The sequence below is a fragment of the Apium graveolens genome, chromosome 7 (genome assembly GCF_009905375.1).
Source record: "Apium graveolens cultivar Ventura chromosome 7, ASM990537v1, whole genome shotgun sequence".
NCBI lineage: Eukaryota > Viridiplantae > Streptophyta > Magnoliopsida > Apiales > Apiaceae > Apium > Apium graveolens.
In genome coordinates this window covers 229,250,738-229,266,613 of record NC_133653.1, presented here as the reverse complement: position 1 = coordinate 229,266,613, position 15,876 = coordinate 229,250,738, and the positions used below count along the sequence as shown (strand labels likewise).

Here is a 15,876-nt window from a genome sequence, read left to right as displayed (position 1 = left end):
CGCCTAGGAAATATCGGTGAGTTTTCCTTTCCAACTAGATACGAGTTCTTAGTGGAGCCGTATCAACAAGTTTCTACTTGGGGAAAGGGAGAACGCGCTTTACGTTTCAGGGTCATGGATTTCATCTGAACTAGGAGTGGCGTAAGTGGTCGAGTGGCGCCGGCCCAGCCTTATTATATTGGCCCAAATGGCCCGGAAGTTCCGCTAAGACGGTCCAATCCTTAGGAGTCCAGTGTTCGGTTGACAAGTAAATCCGACAGGTTCTCCTCTACATGTAGAAAATGGTGGGGTTGCACTACTACGACTGATCATCGTAAGTGGTCTTCCTGGTGTGGCAAACTCCCGAAATGAAAGGCATATGTCATAGCCTATTTGTTTATTCGAGGATTTAACTCAACTCAAATAAGAATGTAATAAGTAAATAGTGGATCTATCATCAGAGAGATCTCACAGAGTAACATCTGTCAAAGGGTTAAGAAACATTATTCATCTATAGACTTAAAGACTTAATTCACTGGAAGAAGCTCAAGAAATTGATCAAGCCTCAGTGATATAAATCAAGATTGTGGATTTAATCAAGTGACAGAGATCTTGTCAGGGTATCAATTAATTACAAGGATTTAGTCTGAAGAAAATGAAGAGTATCAAGGTCAAGGCTTGAAGAAACGTCACGGAAGTTAGTCACTCATGAACCAGAAAGTACATCGAGTGTCAACATTGAAGTGGTGGAATTGATTCATAATTGACAGTAATTTTCAGAAGATTTTCAGAAGAATGATTGCTGCTCAAGATTAGTATTAATTCTCTATTAATTAATTAAGTCAAATGATTTAATTAAGAAAATAAATTATATCTGCAAAGATTAATTTATTGATTAATTGAATTAATTGATTAATTAATTCAGAATTAATATTAAGGATTTTCAGAATTGTTATTAGATTAAAATCTATTAATAATTCAGTAAGACAATATGATTTGAACTACTATGACAATCGGTATGACAATTGATAGTCATACCGAAAGTCTTGCTAGTTCATTCTGATTGTCTTGCTAGCTATTGGGATTGTCTTGCTAGCTCAAAAGGATAGTCTCACCGAAAGTCCTACCAGTTCAAATGGATAGTCATGCCAGTTCATTTGATTGTCTTGCCGAAAGTCTTGCTGATTCAACTGGATTTGTTTTGTTTACTTAAACAACAGATTGCAGAAGACATTATTCATGCAATCAAACAGAACACACAAGTCAAGAACACAGCAGAAACAAAAGCAAATTATTTCATTTTTCATCTGCTTTATTCAAGATCAAAATTCTAGATTGTAAAGTTAAATCCAAACCACTAGAATTATTTATCTTGTTCTTGTGTAACAATCTAGCGGATTAAAATCCCTAGAACTTAATCTCAAATCGCATTTAGCATTTGATCTTTTCATTGCAAAAATAGAAAAAGTTCATGTCGAATTTATTCTAGATTTGTCATAATTGATTTGAGATTAATCCCTTGTAACCGATACCGTTGTTGTAACACCTTTCAAGTTTAATAAAAGTTTTATTTAACTTGAATTTTGTTTCACCTTTTTATTCCGCATTTTATTCGATTAAACGGTATTGTTTGCATTCAACCCCCCCTTCTACAAACAAATTGGGACCTAACACGAAATGAGTTCATCATCCAATTGGATATTTCTGCAACACTACCCAGAGCACTTCGATAGAAAGGCTACGGTTGGGCGATTGTTGAGTGTTGGCAGGGTCGAGTTTTTCAAAATGATGTTTGCATCAAATGAAGTATCTCGTAACTTCATTTTATTTTGATGATATTTTAAAGATTAATTCTATACAAGTTTTGTCTTGTAGCTTAATCTATGGGATGAACTATTTATACATTGAACGGTGGTAGTTCAAGCAGTATTCGGAAAAGATATAAGTATATTGGAGTATCTTGTAACTTCATCATTTCAACTTATATCTAGTTAATGATTATCTTATGAATAACAAAGGTTTTCAGAAAAACGTTGAGACAAGGTTAGATATATGAGATCACCTTGCAACGATATTTTTATACAATTATAAACTGGAACTCTGTGTACATTATCCGTGTCAGAGGATTTCAAGGATTTTGAAAAGTATATAGGTATATATATATACTGAATATTTTGTGACTTGGTCGCGTTAAAATATCAACTTGGTTCATTTCTTCTTGACCAAGACTTTCATGAGTACTATGAGAATGCTCATATATTGTTAATTATTATACATATTATTTCGGTGGGCTTGTTGCTCACCCTTGCTTTCTTCTTTCATCACACAACAACAGATATAAAAGATGAATAAGACCAAGCTTCCAATTCGCAAGCGGTTAGGAAATATTCCGCAGTTTTCTGGAAGCGTTGATGTCGCCGTAGCTGAGGTAGGAACTACCAGTAGGCTAGGCTTTCAACTATTGATGAACCAGACTTATGTATATTATGAATTGTAATAATGGCAAAGAATATGTAAATTATTCAGAAACCCTTTTGAGGTGAAATGGTTTATAATTGTGGAATAAAATGACTTGTGTTATTTTTGGTATTCATCTCTGAGACTATAACTTGTGGTGTGTGTGTGTATATTGTGGGGTCACAGTACGCAGCAGTTGGTTGATTGTTAAGGTTAAGTATTATTAAGGGAAATGGAACTCGTGACAACCTGAATCCCCGACCCCAGATTTGGGGGTGTTACACTTATTAATTTTGTTAGCATTTGCAGCGGATTTAATATCAGAGTTTATGCTAACATGTTGTTTATCAGAACTTATATCAGACTTTGCTTCATATTTTATACTAGAAGGAATTAAAGCAACTTTCTTCAAAGAAGGTTTTATTTGATAATAATCATAGTATAAACTATGATATTCCGTACAAGTATAAATGGAATGCCATAAACTACCACAATGAAAACAAGGATTTTGTGGCTTAAACCTAATAGACTGGCTCTTAACTCCTGACTTAGAAGATAAAGAGTTTATATTCTTATTCTTCCTGCAAAAATAAGCAAGATGGTTAGAGTTTCCACAGTTATAACATTTCTTTCTAGGAGCATCAGGAACAGGCATATAATTATTGCTTTTATTCACACCTTCCTTTCCATTCCTATTTTTCCTAGTTGCCTTACCCTTGTTGACATTCCTTATTTCTTTCAGCTTATGCTTAAGCTGCTTCTTTTTCATTAAGCCTATGTTGACTTCAGCTGGTTTATCCTGTTCTAATTTGTCGGAAGTTAACTTCTCCTTAACTTCTGTCACAGACTCTTTCATCTTTTCAGAATCAGACTTTACAGTTTTAGCTACAAACTTATCAGGATTTACCTTTGGCTTAACAGTTTGTTAAACAACAATTGGCTCAATTTGTTCAGTTCCCTTTTCACTTTTGTCATCTCCATAACCTAAGTCCTCTTTCCAGTTTCCACTACTTAATAAATTCTGAGTTGTTCTGCCAGAGTTAGTCCAAGTCCTGATAATCTCTTTTTCTTTTTCTAACTCAGTTTTTAGAGATTTATTCAATTTCAGCAATTCATCTCTAACATAAAAAGCATCATCTCTCTCTTTCTGAGTTTGATGGAACATAACTAACTCCTTTTCTAAATAATCATTCCTTTTCTTAAAAGCAAGATTTTCAGAAGTTAATCTTTCATATGTTAAAGTTTGATCTCTGTAGCTAATAAACATGGTTTTTAGATATAATCTCAACTCAGTAATATCATCAGTATGAAAGGCATGAGTTGTTTGAGGTACCTTTAACTCAGCAGTTTCAGGGCTACCATTAACATTTGCCATCAAGGCATAGTTCACCTCATCTTCAGAATCTGAAGTGTCTGTCCAGCTTTTCTTCTTTGTGACAAGTGCCTTGCCTTTGTCACTCTTTCCTTTCTTGTAGTCATGAGATATGTGGCCTCTTTCACCACAATTGTAGCATTTGACATTTGAGTAATCTCCTCTGTCAGACTTTCCTCCTCTGCCTTCAGATTTTCTGAAACCCTTATTACCAGAACTTCCACTTTTCCTGGAAAACTTCTTTCCTCTTCTGAATTTCCTGTAGGCTATTTGTGATACCCTTCACCATAAGAGCACACAATTTCATCATCTCTTCATCAGCATCTACTTCAGGTAAACTTTCAGTTTCTGAATCATCATCATCAGAACTTGATGATTCTGAATCAGACTTTTTGATGAGAGTTTTTCCTTTGCCTTTCTTTGAGACAGTCACTTTGGGGAATTCCTCCTCAGCCTTAAGAGCAACTGTCCTTGAATTTCTCCATTGTCTCTTGCTTCTTTGATCCATCTCAAGTTCATAAGTCTTGAGCATACCATAAATTTCATCAAGAGTAGTCTCATCAAGAGCATAGTTGTCTCTTATAATAGTAGCCTTCAAATCCCAACTTTCAGGAAGAGCTAAAATGAATTTTAGATTTGAATCTTCAAGATCATATTCCTTGTCCACCAGTGACAGATCATTCAAGAGTTTGACAAACCTGTCATATAAGTCAATTAATGACTCATCACTTTTTGAGTCAAAGTTCTCATACTCTTGAGTGAGTATACTCCTCATGTTCTTCTTGATTGCATCAGTTCCCTGGAATCTTGTCTCCAAAGCATCCCATATCTCATTTGCAGTCTTGCAGTGAATTACCATGTTTGACATGACATTATCAATAGCACTATGCAGCAAATGCCGTACCTTTGCATCCTTGGCAATAGATGAGATATCTTCAGCTGTATACTCACTTTTCTCCTTTAGTACGGTCTTTGCTGGTTGATCTGTAACTACAACAGAGAGCTTGGTTGGCTTATGTGGTCCTTCATTAATTCTGTCAAGGTATCCTGGATCTGTAGCTTCCAAAAATATAGCCATCTTCACTTTCCATATGGGATACTCAGAAGGTCTCAACATGGGAACCTTAATAGTCTCATATCGACTGTGGGTTTGAGTCTTCAGAGTTTCTTCAGTTTTGGCGGGCTTGGTTGGATTTTCTGCTTCTTCAGACATGATTGTTTTGGATCTTTACTGTATGTGTGTTAACAGATAGGCTCTGATACCACTTGTTAGGTCACACAACACTGTAGAAGGGGTTTGAATATAGTGTAGAATACAATCAAATCGATTTAGAACACAAGTAACAGAAAACAAATGTATTCGATATAATAAACTCTGTTACAATGGAACTGTCCTCTCTCAGTGATGAACAAATATCACGAGAGCTGCTAGGTTACAATGTATGATCTTCTCGATAATGATAACACATATAGTGTAAACCTATGTCTGTGTTTATATCGTACACAGTTACAAGATAACTTCTAATTGATATGGAATATAATTCTGTCTCCTAAAATATATCAATCAGATATCTTATATAATTCTTCTAGTCCTCTAACTCTTTCCTTGCATATCTTCTTATGTATTAGTCTCGATCTTCTACTGTTAATCAGCTTCCTTTCTTAACTGTAAGTCCTCTCGTACTTAAGTTCTGATATGACCTTAAGTCCTGATATGACACTAAGTCCTGACTTCCAGTAAGTACTGATTCCAGTAAGTACTGATATTTTCTATTTGTTAAGATCTGAAAACTAAACATGAAACATATTAGACATGACATCTGAAATATATACAACAGGGTCATAGGTGTCAATTGAAACAATCTCAGTTGTTTACGGTGGAAATACCGGGAATGGATGAAGAGGAATTAGAGGAAAATGATGCTGAAGATCGTTGTTTTGAGGTCTCTAGTATGGAACCTTGTATTTCTATTAATGCTTTAAGTGGGAATCATAATTTTCAAACAATGAGAAAAAATGGTTATCATGACAGTAAAAATCTTCACATCCTGATAGACTCTGGAAGTACACACAACTTTCTGGACCTGAGTGTAGCTAAAAATTTAGGATTACAGTTGGATTATATTGCCACTCAAGCAGTAACGGTTGCAGATAGGAATCATCTGCCATGTCAGTTAGGAATCATCTGCCATGTCAGTTTGTGTGTAGGAATTTTAATTGGAAATTACATATCACGGATTTTAAGTCAGTAGTATTGTTGATTCTGTTGGGCAGTTGCGATATGGTTTTAGGGGTTCGATGGCTTAGTGATTTGGGTACTGTAAAGTGGGATTTCAAGAGATTGGTTATGGGGTTTGACTTGGGAAATTGTCATTATATCCTTAAAAAAAATCTCCTAAAGGAGTCAAGGTCAGTTCTCATATTGATAATAAAAAGCTTATGGAAAATTCAACACAACTATATTTTATACAATTGATAATGCCTGATGAAGATGAAGACAACTTGAAAATGGTCAGTTGTGCATCGGAAGTCAGTGTTGTTCCGCGAGGTGTACAAGAAATTTTGGGAAAATACAAGCAAATTTTTGACGAGCCTACTGAGTTACCTCCAACAAGAGGAGTTTTTTACCATAAGATACCCCTGGAGTTTGGAGAAAACCCTGTGAGTATAAGGCCTTATAGGTACGCTCTCTTAAATAAAAAGATATAATTGAAAAACTTGTTCAACAAATGCTGAATCAGGGGATAATAAGGGACAACTGCAGTCCCTTTGCATCGCTGGTTGTGTAGTGGGGAAAAAAGATGGGTCCTGGAGGCTTTGTGTTGACTAGGGATCTGAATAAAAAAGGTCAAGGATAAGTTTCCGATTTCGGTCATGATTGATGAATTATCAGGATCATTTGTGTTCAGCAAGATCGATTTGAGGGCGGGTTATCATCATCTTTGAGTTCATAAGGATGATGTCTACAAGACGACATTCAAAACTCATAACGGATATTATGAATTCTTAGAGTTGCCGTTTGGTTTGACTAATGGCCCTGCTACGTTCCAAGCATGGATGAGCCACATTTTCAAGTCCCTGCTAAGAAAATGCGTTTTGGTTTTTTCGATGATATCCTAGTTTACAGTCCTAATTTAGATGAACATTTGAAGCATTTGGATTTTGTTCTCAAGTTAATGCACTTGCCATTGAGAAGGTGGAGTATCTGGGGCATTTTATTTCTGGACAAAGAGTGGAAACGGATCCACAAATGATAGCAGCTGTAGAAAAATGGCATGCACCTAAAAATATGAAAAAATTACGGAGTTTTCCTTGGATTGGCGGGTTATTATCGAAAATTCGTGAAGGGTTATGCATGCATAAGTAGACCTTTAACTAATCTACTTAATAAGGGAGAGTTTTAATGGTCAGATAAAGCAAATTCTTCCTTTGAAGCATTAAAAAAAATGAGTTTAGCACTCGTCTTAGCCTTACCTGATTTTTCAAAGAAATTTGAAATTCAAATGGACGCATCTAATGGTGGCATTGGTGCAGTGCTTATGCAAGGCGGTCATCATTTATCATTTTTAAGTAAAGCTTTAGGGCCTAAATGGCAAAAGCTTTCGGTTTATGAAAAAGAGTTGTTGGCGATGGTAACTGCAATTCAGAAATGGGAGCAATATCTCTCTGGTCAACAATTTATTATTCGAACCGATCAGAAAAGCCTAAAATATCTATTACAACAAAAAACTTCAACCCCCTTTCAACAATTTTGGTTATCTAAACTTATGGGTTTCGATAACGAAATTCATTACAAGAAAGGAAGTGATAACTTAGTCGCGGATGCTTTATTAAGGGTAGCTGGTTCTGAGATATTATTTCTGGCCATTTCAGTCCTGGATTCTAATTTGAACTCGCTTATCCAAGCAAGTTATAGCCTGAATACAAATATACAACAGTTGTTGGGCAAGCTTCAAAACGGACTTTCAGTTCGTCACTATACTTTAGTCGATAGCCTGATAAAGAAAAAGGATAAGATACTAGTTGGACCAAATGAGTCTCTCAAGCTTTCGTAATAGTTGCACTCTTCCTATCAGGATGGACACTCCGGAAGAGATGCCACTTTGAAAAGAATGAAGGCTTTATTTTACTGGAGAGGAATGAGTACAATGGTGAGTAATTTTGTGAGACATTGTATGGCTTTTCAAGCAAGCAAATATGAAAATGTTGCTTCACCAGGTTTGTTACAACCTTTGTCAAATCCACATGAAGTTTGGGTGGATGTGTCCATAGACTTCATATTGGGACTGCCCAAGTCGCAAGGGAAAGAAGTGATCATGGTGGTTGTGGATAGGCTGAGCAAATATGTTCACTTCGTCACTCTATCTCATCCTTATTCCGATATAGATGTTTCTCAAACTTACTTGGATTGTGTGTTTAGGCTACATGGTTGGCCTATGTCTATAGTAAGCGATAGAGATCCAGTATTTTTAAGCAAGTTCTGGCAAGCTTTATTCACAATTCAGGGGACAAATTTTTTATTGTTATCATCGTATCATCCTCAAACGGATGGTCAAACGGAGGTTGTGAACAAGTGTCTTGAAACATTTCTGAGGTGTATGTGCAGTGAATGCCCTAAGGACTGGAGTTTATGGATTTCACTAGCCGAATGGTGGTACAACACTAATTTTCACACGTCTATTCAAGTAACTCCTTATGAGATTATTTATAATCAGCCTCCTCTACTTCATTTGCCTTATCTTCCCAAGGAGACTAAAGTAGAAGTGGTGGACAGATCATTGCAAAGAAAAGAAAGAATGATCAAGACCCTGCAATTTCATCTAAGAAGAGCTCAAGATAGGATGAAAGCACAAGAAAATCAAAACAGAACTGAAAGGAGATTTATAGTGGGAGATTGGGTATGGTTGAAGTTGCAACCGTACAGGCAAAAAACCATGAAGATTGTCACTAATGAAAAGTTATCTTCAAAATACTTTGATCCTTTTCAGGTGTTGGAAAAGGTGGGCTCGGTGGCTTACAAACTCATGTTACCTGTGAGTTCCCAAGTTCATCCGGTGTTTCGTGTTTCTCAGATTAAGGCATTCAGGGGTAATTTACCGGCGGTAGCTCACATTCTATCCTGGTTGCATAATAAACCTGATTAGGTTATCATTAAGCGAGTATCAATTTTGGACAGGAGAATAATCAAGCACAGAATTAGTGCTCATGTGCAATATTTAGTTAAATTGGAAGGTTATCCAGAATATGAGGCCACTTTGGAACCGGCTGTTGAGTTGGAACTTCAGTTTCCAGATTTTATTATGGAATCGTGAAGTCACGATTGTGTTAAGGAGACAAGAATGTAATAGGAAGTTGAAGTCTGTGCTTAGTCCGTGAAAGTAGTTTAGTTATAAATTGTTATGGGGTTTAGTTAGTGTTTATCTTGAATAGTTATAGTTAAGAGTTATAGTTGTATAAATAGCTCCATGATCAGGTGTTTTAGTTTATGGAAAATACAATATGATATTTATCTCTACTTCTCTCGTCTATCTCTCTATCCTCTTCCTCTGTTCTATTTCTTCTCTATTATTACTAATTGCAGCGGCTTAGATCAAGCGTGGAATTGTACACCGGTTGTCCAGGGGTTATATCATTTTAATCATGTCCCTTGGCGGTTTGTGATGTTCGTTGTGTTAACTTGGATGCATAGAATGGAATGAGGAGAGAGTGCAATGAAATTTGTACTTTTTTTAAAAAAAGAAATGGATTAAATTTTAATAATTTTCATTTTTTTCTTCATTCCTTTACAAACAATTTAGACTAAACTTCAAACCCTAATGAAGAGGAAGGAATGTTCCATTCCCCTCTTCATTATTTTTTTATACAATCTTCATTATAAAAAAATTTTAGTCCCTCAGTTTCATTCATTCATTATGCTCTGATTTATATTCTCTTTCTTCATATTTTTTGCTTATAATTTTTCATTTTATTCCTACCTCATTCCATTCTACACAAGCGAATACAACCTAATAGTTCAACAAAAGTTGATCTAAAGATAGATGCAGAGCACTTAAGATCACATTGTCTTTTCGAGTATGATGGCTTCCATCATATAAGCAGAAACTTCCATGTCGGCTTGAAACTTCCGTATTATACTGCACTGAATTCAAAATTTTGGAGGGTTCTGAAAAGATTTTTCAGGAAAGAATTGTCTCAAAAATTAAACCGAATTGTCCTAAAAATTAAAACCGAATTGTCCTAAACAGTCTCAAATGTGGCATATCCTCTTTCATATCTAAATTTCCCAGTACCTGCAACCACCGCGACTTCTCTAACTTTATCAATCTGACGACTAGCTCCTTGCACTTGTAATGTACTACCATTATATTCAGTACTAATTGTAAAAATGATTGATATCAGAATATGAGTATTGGAACCATCTAAGCTGAAGAAGGACCATAGGTGACCGGGGAGGCCCGTGATGGGACCACGGTGGCATTAGTCCCTCCCGTCCGGTCTTGGAAGTATAAGGTCATGGTGGTAGTTGTAAGATTGGACGCTTTAGAATGTGAACATATGATGAATATGACTAGAAGCAATGACAAATAGAGTTTGGTGGTCATTGTTTGTAGTCATGATGCTAATATGACTTGAGATGCAACTTCCAAATTGTTTGATGATTTTGGTTTCTAATGAGTTGATTTAATACACTTTCAACATTGCTACCAGTATTCATAAATCAACACTTTTCAAATATTCTAGCTCCAGGATAATACATATTTGTTGAATCAAATTTCAAACTGGGAAATTATGATTCGATAGATTCAAAATTGAATTTAGTAGTATTCAACTGTATTTATATCTATCATTATCAAATTTACAAACCATAAATGACTTGGCTGTTAGATGAACTGCAAATATTGGTTTCTCTCTTGCGAAATCTTCTTTCTTAGTAAGTCTGTTTACGAAAATGGCCTAATTTGATAGTACGCGCTCCTACATTAACATTGACATGGGAGCGGCAATTAAATCCAAAATATGGAACGAATAGAGATAAATTCTTTATCACTTGAGTTATATCATATTGCTCTGTCAATAATTTGTTCTTTGTGTCTTATAAATTTCCTCTTGCCAATCAGCTCGAAATCAATCGCTAACTAAGAAAAATACAATCATAATTATCACACCTCAAGTCTTTGGTGTTAGGAATTACTATAGTAATTCAGTGATTATGATATCTTCTAAACTCTCAAGACTTGATATCACTACACGTCGTTGACTTGACTTGTACATTAACAAAACCCATTTAACACCTCCATGTACTTGATTAGGATCATGTGTATATTAAAGTGTATATAATATGACTTTTATCTAATTATTTTATATTTTACAAGGTTGAACTTGAGTGTTATAATATTAGACGAATCACTACCTACTACTATCAAGTTCTTGGAAAGTTAGGTGACATGAATCATGGGCAGGTACATTCCCAGATTCAGTTCAATGTGGTTTTTTATTATTTTACAGTTTATTAAAATTATAAATAAATAAATAAATATAAAAGGAAAAAAATATGTAATTAACTAATCGTTCAGATTGTATTCGAGTTAATCAATTTATATTATTTGAGTTTTATCGGGCCTATATTTTCAAATTTAATTCGTACAAGTCATTTTTAATAATTGAGTTATTGAGTTTTATCGAGCCTACATTTTCAAATTTAATTCGTACAAGTCGTTTTTAATAATTGAGTTAAGCTCGGGTAAGACACCGTCACCTATGATTCTGGGTGGTCTAGTCCATACATCAGTTTTAGCACCATGTAATAAGGCATCATCTTCCAACTACATATAATTTTCAATTTATAAGTTTTTTTATAAGATAGGTCATTTCAATTTATAAGTTAACATCCGCGTGAAATAAATTCTTCTATGTTACATGAAAATAAAATGTATGATGATGATGATGTTGTCCTGGATACACTTTTGTACATGCAAGGTAAGAGCTACATTCTGTAGAATTACAGTGGTATTGTAAATCAAGCTACACACACCTGCTTTTGCCTTTGGACAAATGCCGTAACATTTCATGAAAACTACTTGCCATTATTAATTTATCCTATTTGTTACATTATTTGAATGAAACTACTTTCATCATCCAGTACCTTCTTGCTTTTCCGGTAGCTGGAAAGATAGGTAGCACCGACAGCGTTGACTCCGAGGAGTGGTACAACATCATATTCGCTTCCTTTCTTTCCCTGCTTACCTTCCCCTGGACTTGAATTCCTAAGTATCTGCAGAACCTCTCTCATGGATGGCCTGCTGGCAGGCAAAGTACTTGTACAGACTAGACCGAGTTTGAAAATGGCAATCATCTCCTCTAAGTTGTCTTGTTTCTTAATCTCCTTGTCTAAGATGTCAGCTATGGGTTTTCTCTCGCCATAGTGCCTCCAACACCATTCTGCGAGATTTATGTTCTCGCTTCCGTCATTTGGTTCTCTTCCTGTCACCAATTCCAGAAGTACAACTCCAAAGCTAAAGACATCAATCTTTTCATTCACTTTGGTTGTATAAGCATACTCTGCAAGTCAGTTGAGCTCACAACATTAGCGGAAACACCAATGTTTACCCTGATAAAATTCATCCCAACATATGCAAGTGTAACATAGATTGCATAACATATAATAGTCAACTTTAATAGTAAACAAACTTTTTATAATTTTAGATTAAGCTAAATTTGGTCAAAGACAGATGCAAATTATGCAAACAGTAACACAAGATGGTGCTTAAAAAGACTACAAATATACACATGTAACATATCCCAGGCAAGTACCCATCTTTACCTTGCCACGAGGTTTGTGGACAACACAAAAGAATTCTAAAATAGCATGTGACAATCGAAGTAACCCAAACTTGTTATGACTTCCACATGTGTGACATTTAAGAATGTTACACTAAAGAGCAAACATTTGTACTACTGCAGATCGTTTAAAGAAAGACAAAAAGTAAATTTAGAAGGTCAGACTGTACGTTCTTACCAGGAGCGATGTAACCAAAAGAACCTGCAATCGTGGACATAGTGTTAGCCTCACCGCGCTTGAGTAAAATCTTGGCCAGCCCAAAGTCCGCAATTTTTGCTTGGAACTCAAAGTCCAATAATATATTACTAGACTTGACATCTCGGTGAAGAATTGGTGGAGAACAGTCATGGTGCATGTAGCAAAGACCTTGAGCAGCGCCAACTGCAATCTGCATTCTTCTTGACCAGTCCAATTGAAAATGATGAACTGAACTAGCCGTTGGGGACTCCATTCTTCTCTTCCCATGGAGCCATCTATCAAGGCTCTGATTGTCCATGTACTCATAAACAAGGAGCTTAGAATTATCACTTGAAATACAACACAAAAGCTTTATTATGTTGGAGTGCTTAATTGTACCCAAAATTCCAACTTCAGCCAAAAATTCTTTCTCAAGTGCGTGATCTAATTTATGGTTACTCCAAATCTTCTTAACTGCAACATATTCTCCCACCCGGCCAACTTGTATTCGATAAACTTTGCCTGATCCACCGCTTCCAATCATGTTACTGTCCGTCAAGCTAGACAGTATATTTGCCTCTGTAAAATCCAACCTCTGGAAAGATGTCAACTTCCAGGATGCTAAATCACGTTTAAGCTTCTTCCTTCGATAGTCTCCAATCAGAAGTACGGTTGAAACAACTGTAGCTAACAAAACAACTACTGCCAAGATTAAAATCAACGCAAGAAACTTGTTCGAAAGTTTGTTGGATTTTGGAATTCTTCTGTAACACCCAGTAAGATTCAACTCCGAAGTCGTCGCACAAAGTTTAGAACTGTTTAAGAAACTCCTATCATAAGCCATATTATCGAACTCAAGCGGGATGTTCCCGGTTAATTCATTGGATGATAAGTTCAAAGCAGTGAGCCGTAAACGGCCCAACTCTGTAGGAATCGGACCAGAAAGCTGGTTCTCAGATAAATCAAGAACAAGAAGGTTAGGCAAAGTACCTATCACCCCAGGAATGGTTCCTGATAGATTGTTTCTCGCTAAGATCAATGTGTTGAGCGATTTCCATGAAATGATTTTCATGGGAAGTTGGCCAGAGAACAAATTTCCATCAAGTTCAAGGGTGGTCAACTGAGTAAGACTAGTGATCTCAATTGGAAGAACACCAGAAAATCGATTATTACTAGCCTTACACACCACTAAATTCTTCCAAGAAGAAACCCCGCCAGGAATCTTCCCAGAAAACTTGTTGTCATTAATCTCCAACCGAGATACATTCCAAGCCAATCCATCCGGAAGCTCCCCTGATAACGAGTTATGACTCAGCATCAAGCTATACACATTTTTCGATGTCCAAAGACCCAACGGAACTTCACCTACAAAATTATTATTATAGAGCTGAACAGTTCTCAACGTTGGACAATTTCCAAGCGATTTAGGAATACTCCCAGTCAGATTGTTTGAAAACACGACCACGCCACTTAAATTCCCTCCAGCGCATAAATTCTCTGGTAGTTTTCCACTAAACCTGTTTTCAGATGCCTCAAAAGCATCAAGCTTCGAATGAAGACCAAACTCAGCTGGAAATTCTCCACTGAAATCATTTTTCCACACTCTAAACTCCGTCAAATTAGCAAGCAAACCAACCCCAGCTGGAATTTCACCAGACAACTTATTCGAAAACATATTCAAAATCTTCAACTCCTGCAACTTCCCAAAATCATCCGGAACCACCCCGGTCAAATTATTCATCGAAATATCCAGCTCAGTCAACCGAATTGACTCAATCACCCTCGGAATCGATCCCGACAACTTATTCTTGAACAAGTACACAACATCAAGATTCTTCAACAAAAACAAGCCATCAGGAATCTTACCATCCAACTCATTATCACTCAAATCCAAATGCTCAAGACTAACCAAACCCGAAAAACTCTCCGGTATCGACCCGACCCGACCCGTCGTAGTCATCCACAAAAAAGTCAAATTACTCAACTTTCCAAATTCCGGCGGAATACCCGCCGGAATAAAATCATTATAAGCCAACCCCAGAACCAGTAAATTACTCAAGTTCCCAATACTAGCCGGAATTGTTCCATTAAACAAATTACTATGCAAATAAAGTCCCCGGAGCTCCAACAACCCTCCGATGGCCGGAGGAATATCTCCGGTAAAGTTATTAGCACTCAAATCAAGCCATTTCAAGGTGGAAATCCGGTCAATATCCGCCGGAATTTGGCCGGTAAAACAGTTTTGAGAAAGATAAACATCTAATAACTTGGAGCAATTATACAAAGATCTGGGAAACTCACCTGGAATATAATTTAACGAGAAATCAATGGTTTCCAGGAATTTAAGCTCACATAATGAATCTGGGATACGTTCATAGATGTTATAGTCCACCAGTTTTATCATGATGACATCTCCGGCGCCGGAGCAGACAATTTCCGGCCAGTCACAATATGATGACGTGGCATTCCAGTGACTTAGCGCAGGTGGGTTTTTGAATTCTTTTCGGATGGTGAGGAGGGTGGCGAGTTGGCCGGAGATTGGTTGTGAAATTACCTTGAAGGACAGGAGGGTAAGAGAAAAAGAGAAGAAAGTGAGGGAAAAGGAGAGTGAAGGTGGGGGCAATTTAGTCATTTGAGTTGTGGGTGTAGTATTTTGTTATTGCAAAATTGGGGGGGAGAGCAGAAGATGGAACATAGGATAGGATAGGAGAGATTATTACACGTAAAATGTTACTACTAGAAAAAATGTACTTAAAAATTGTGTGCAAGTATATTATGTGACATGTACATGGGGGTGGTCATGGAATTCAAAAATGGTGAGCTATGTGGGGGTTGCTTTATTATACATACAGTACGACTCATATCTATCACTCACTCTATGAATCTCATGTCAGAGTTTAAATAATTGAGTATTGACACTAGGTGTTGGTTTGGTTTTCACTACTACATTGTTTGACTACAGGGAGCTCATTTATTGTAGATTTGATTATTACTTATTTGTCCAAACATGACTTTCAGCCCACTTCTATTTGCTGGAATTATAATTTTTAGA

General features: G+C 36.4%; 1 protein-coding gene across 1 annotated transcript; it reads right to left on the bottom strand.

The window, feature by feature from the left end:
• Nucleotides 1-11,702: 11,702 nt before the first annotated feature.
• LOC141675121 (uncharacterized) lies at nt 11,703-15,674 on the bottom strand. Its single transcript, XM_074481839.1, has 2 exons — nt 12,825-15,674; nt 11,703-12,367 (listed from the first exon to the last, which is right to left on the bottom strand). Exons 1-2 carry the CDS (start codon nt 15,454-15,456, stop codon nt 11,913-11,915), a joined length of 3,087 nt encoding a protein of 1,028 aa, XP_074337940.1. The 5' UTR covers nt 15,457-15,674; the 3' UTR covers nt 11,703-11,912.
• Between the last annotated feature and the right edge of the window lie 202 nt (nt 15,675-15,876).

Excerpts from the sequence above, each read along its gene's own strand:
- LOC141675121 (XM_074481839.1), bottom strand. The coding sequence starts at position 15,456 with ATGACTAAATTGCCCCCACCTTCACTCTCCTTTTCCCTCACTTTCTTC. Across the intron at positions 12,368-12,824 it reads TTTTGGTTACATCGCTCCTG|AGTATGCTTATACAACCAAA; the intron begins GTAAGAACGTAC and ends ACTGACTTGCAG.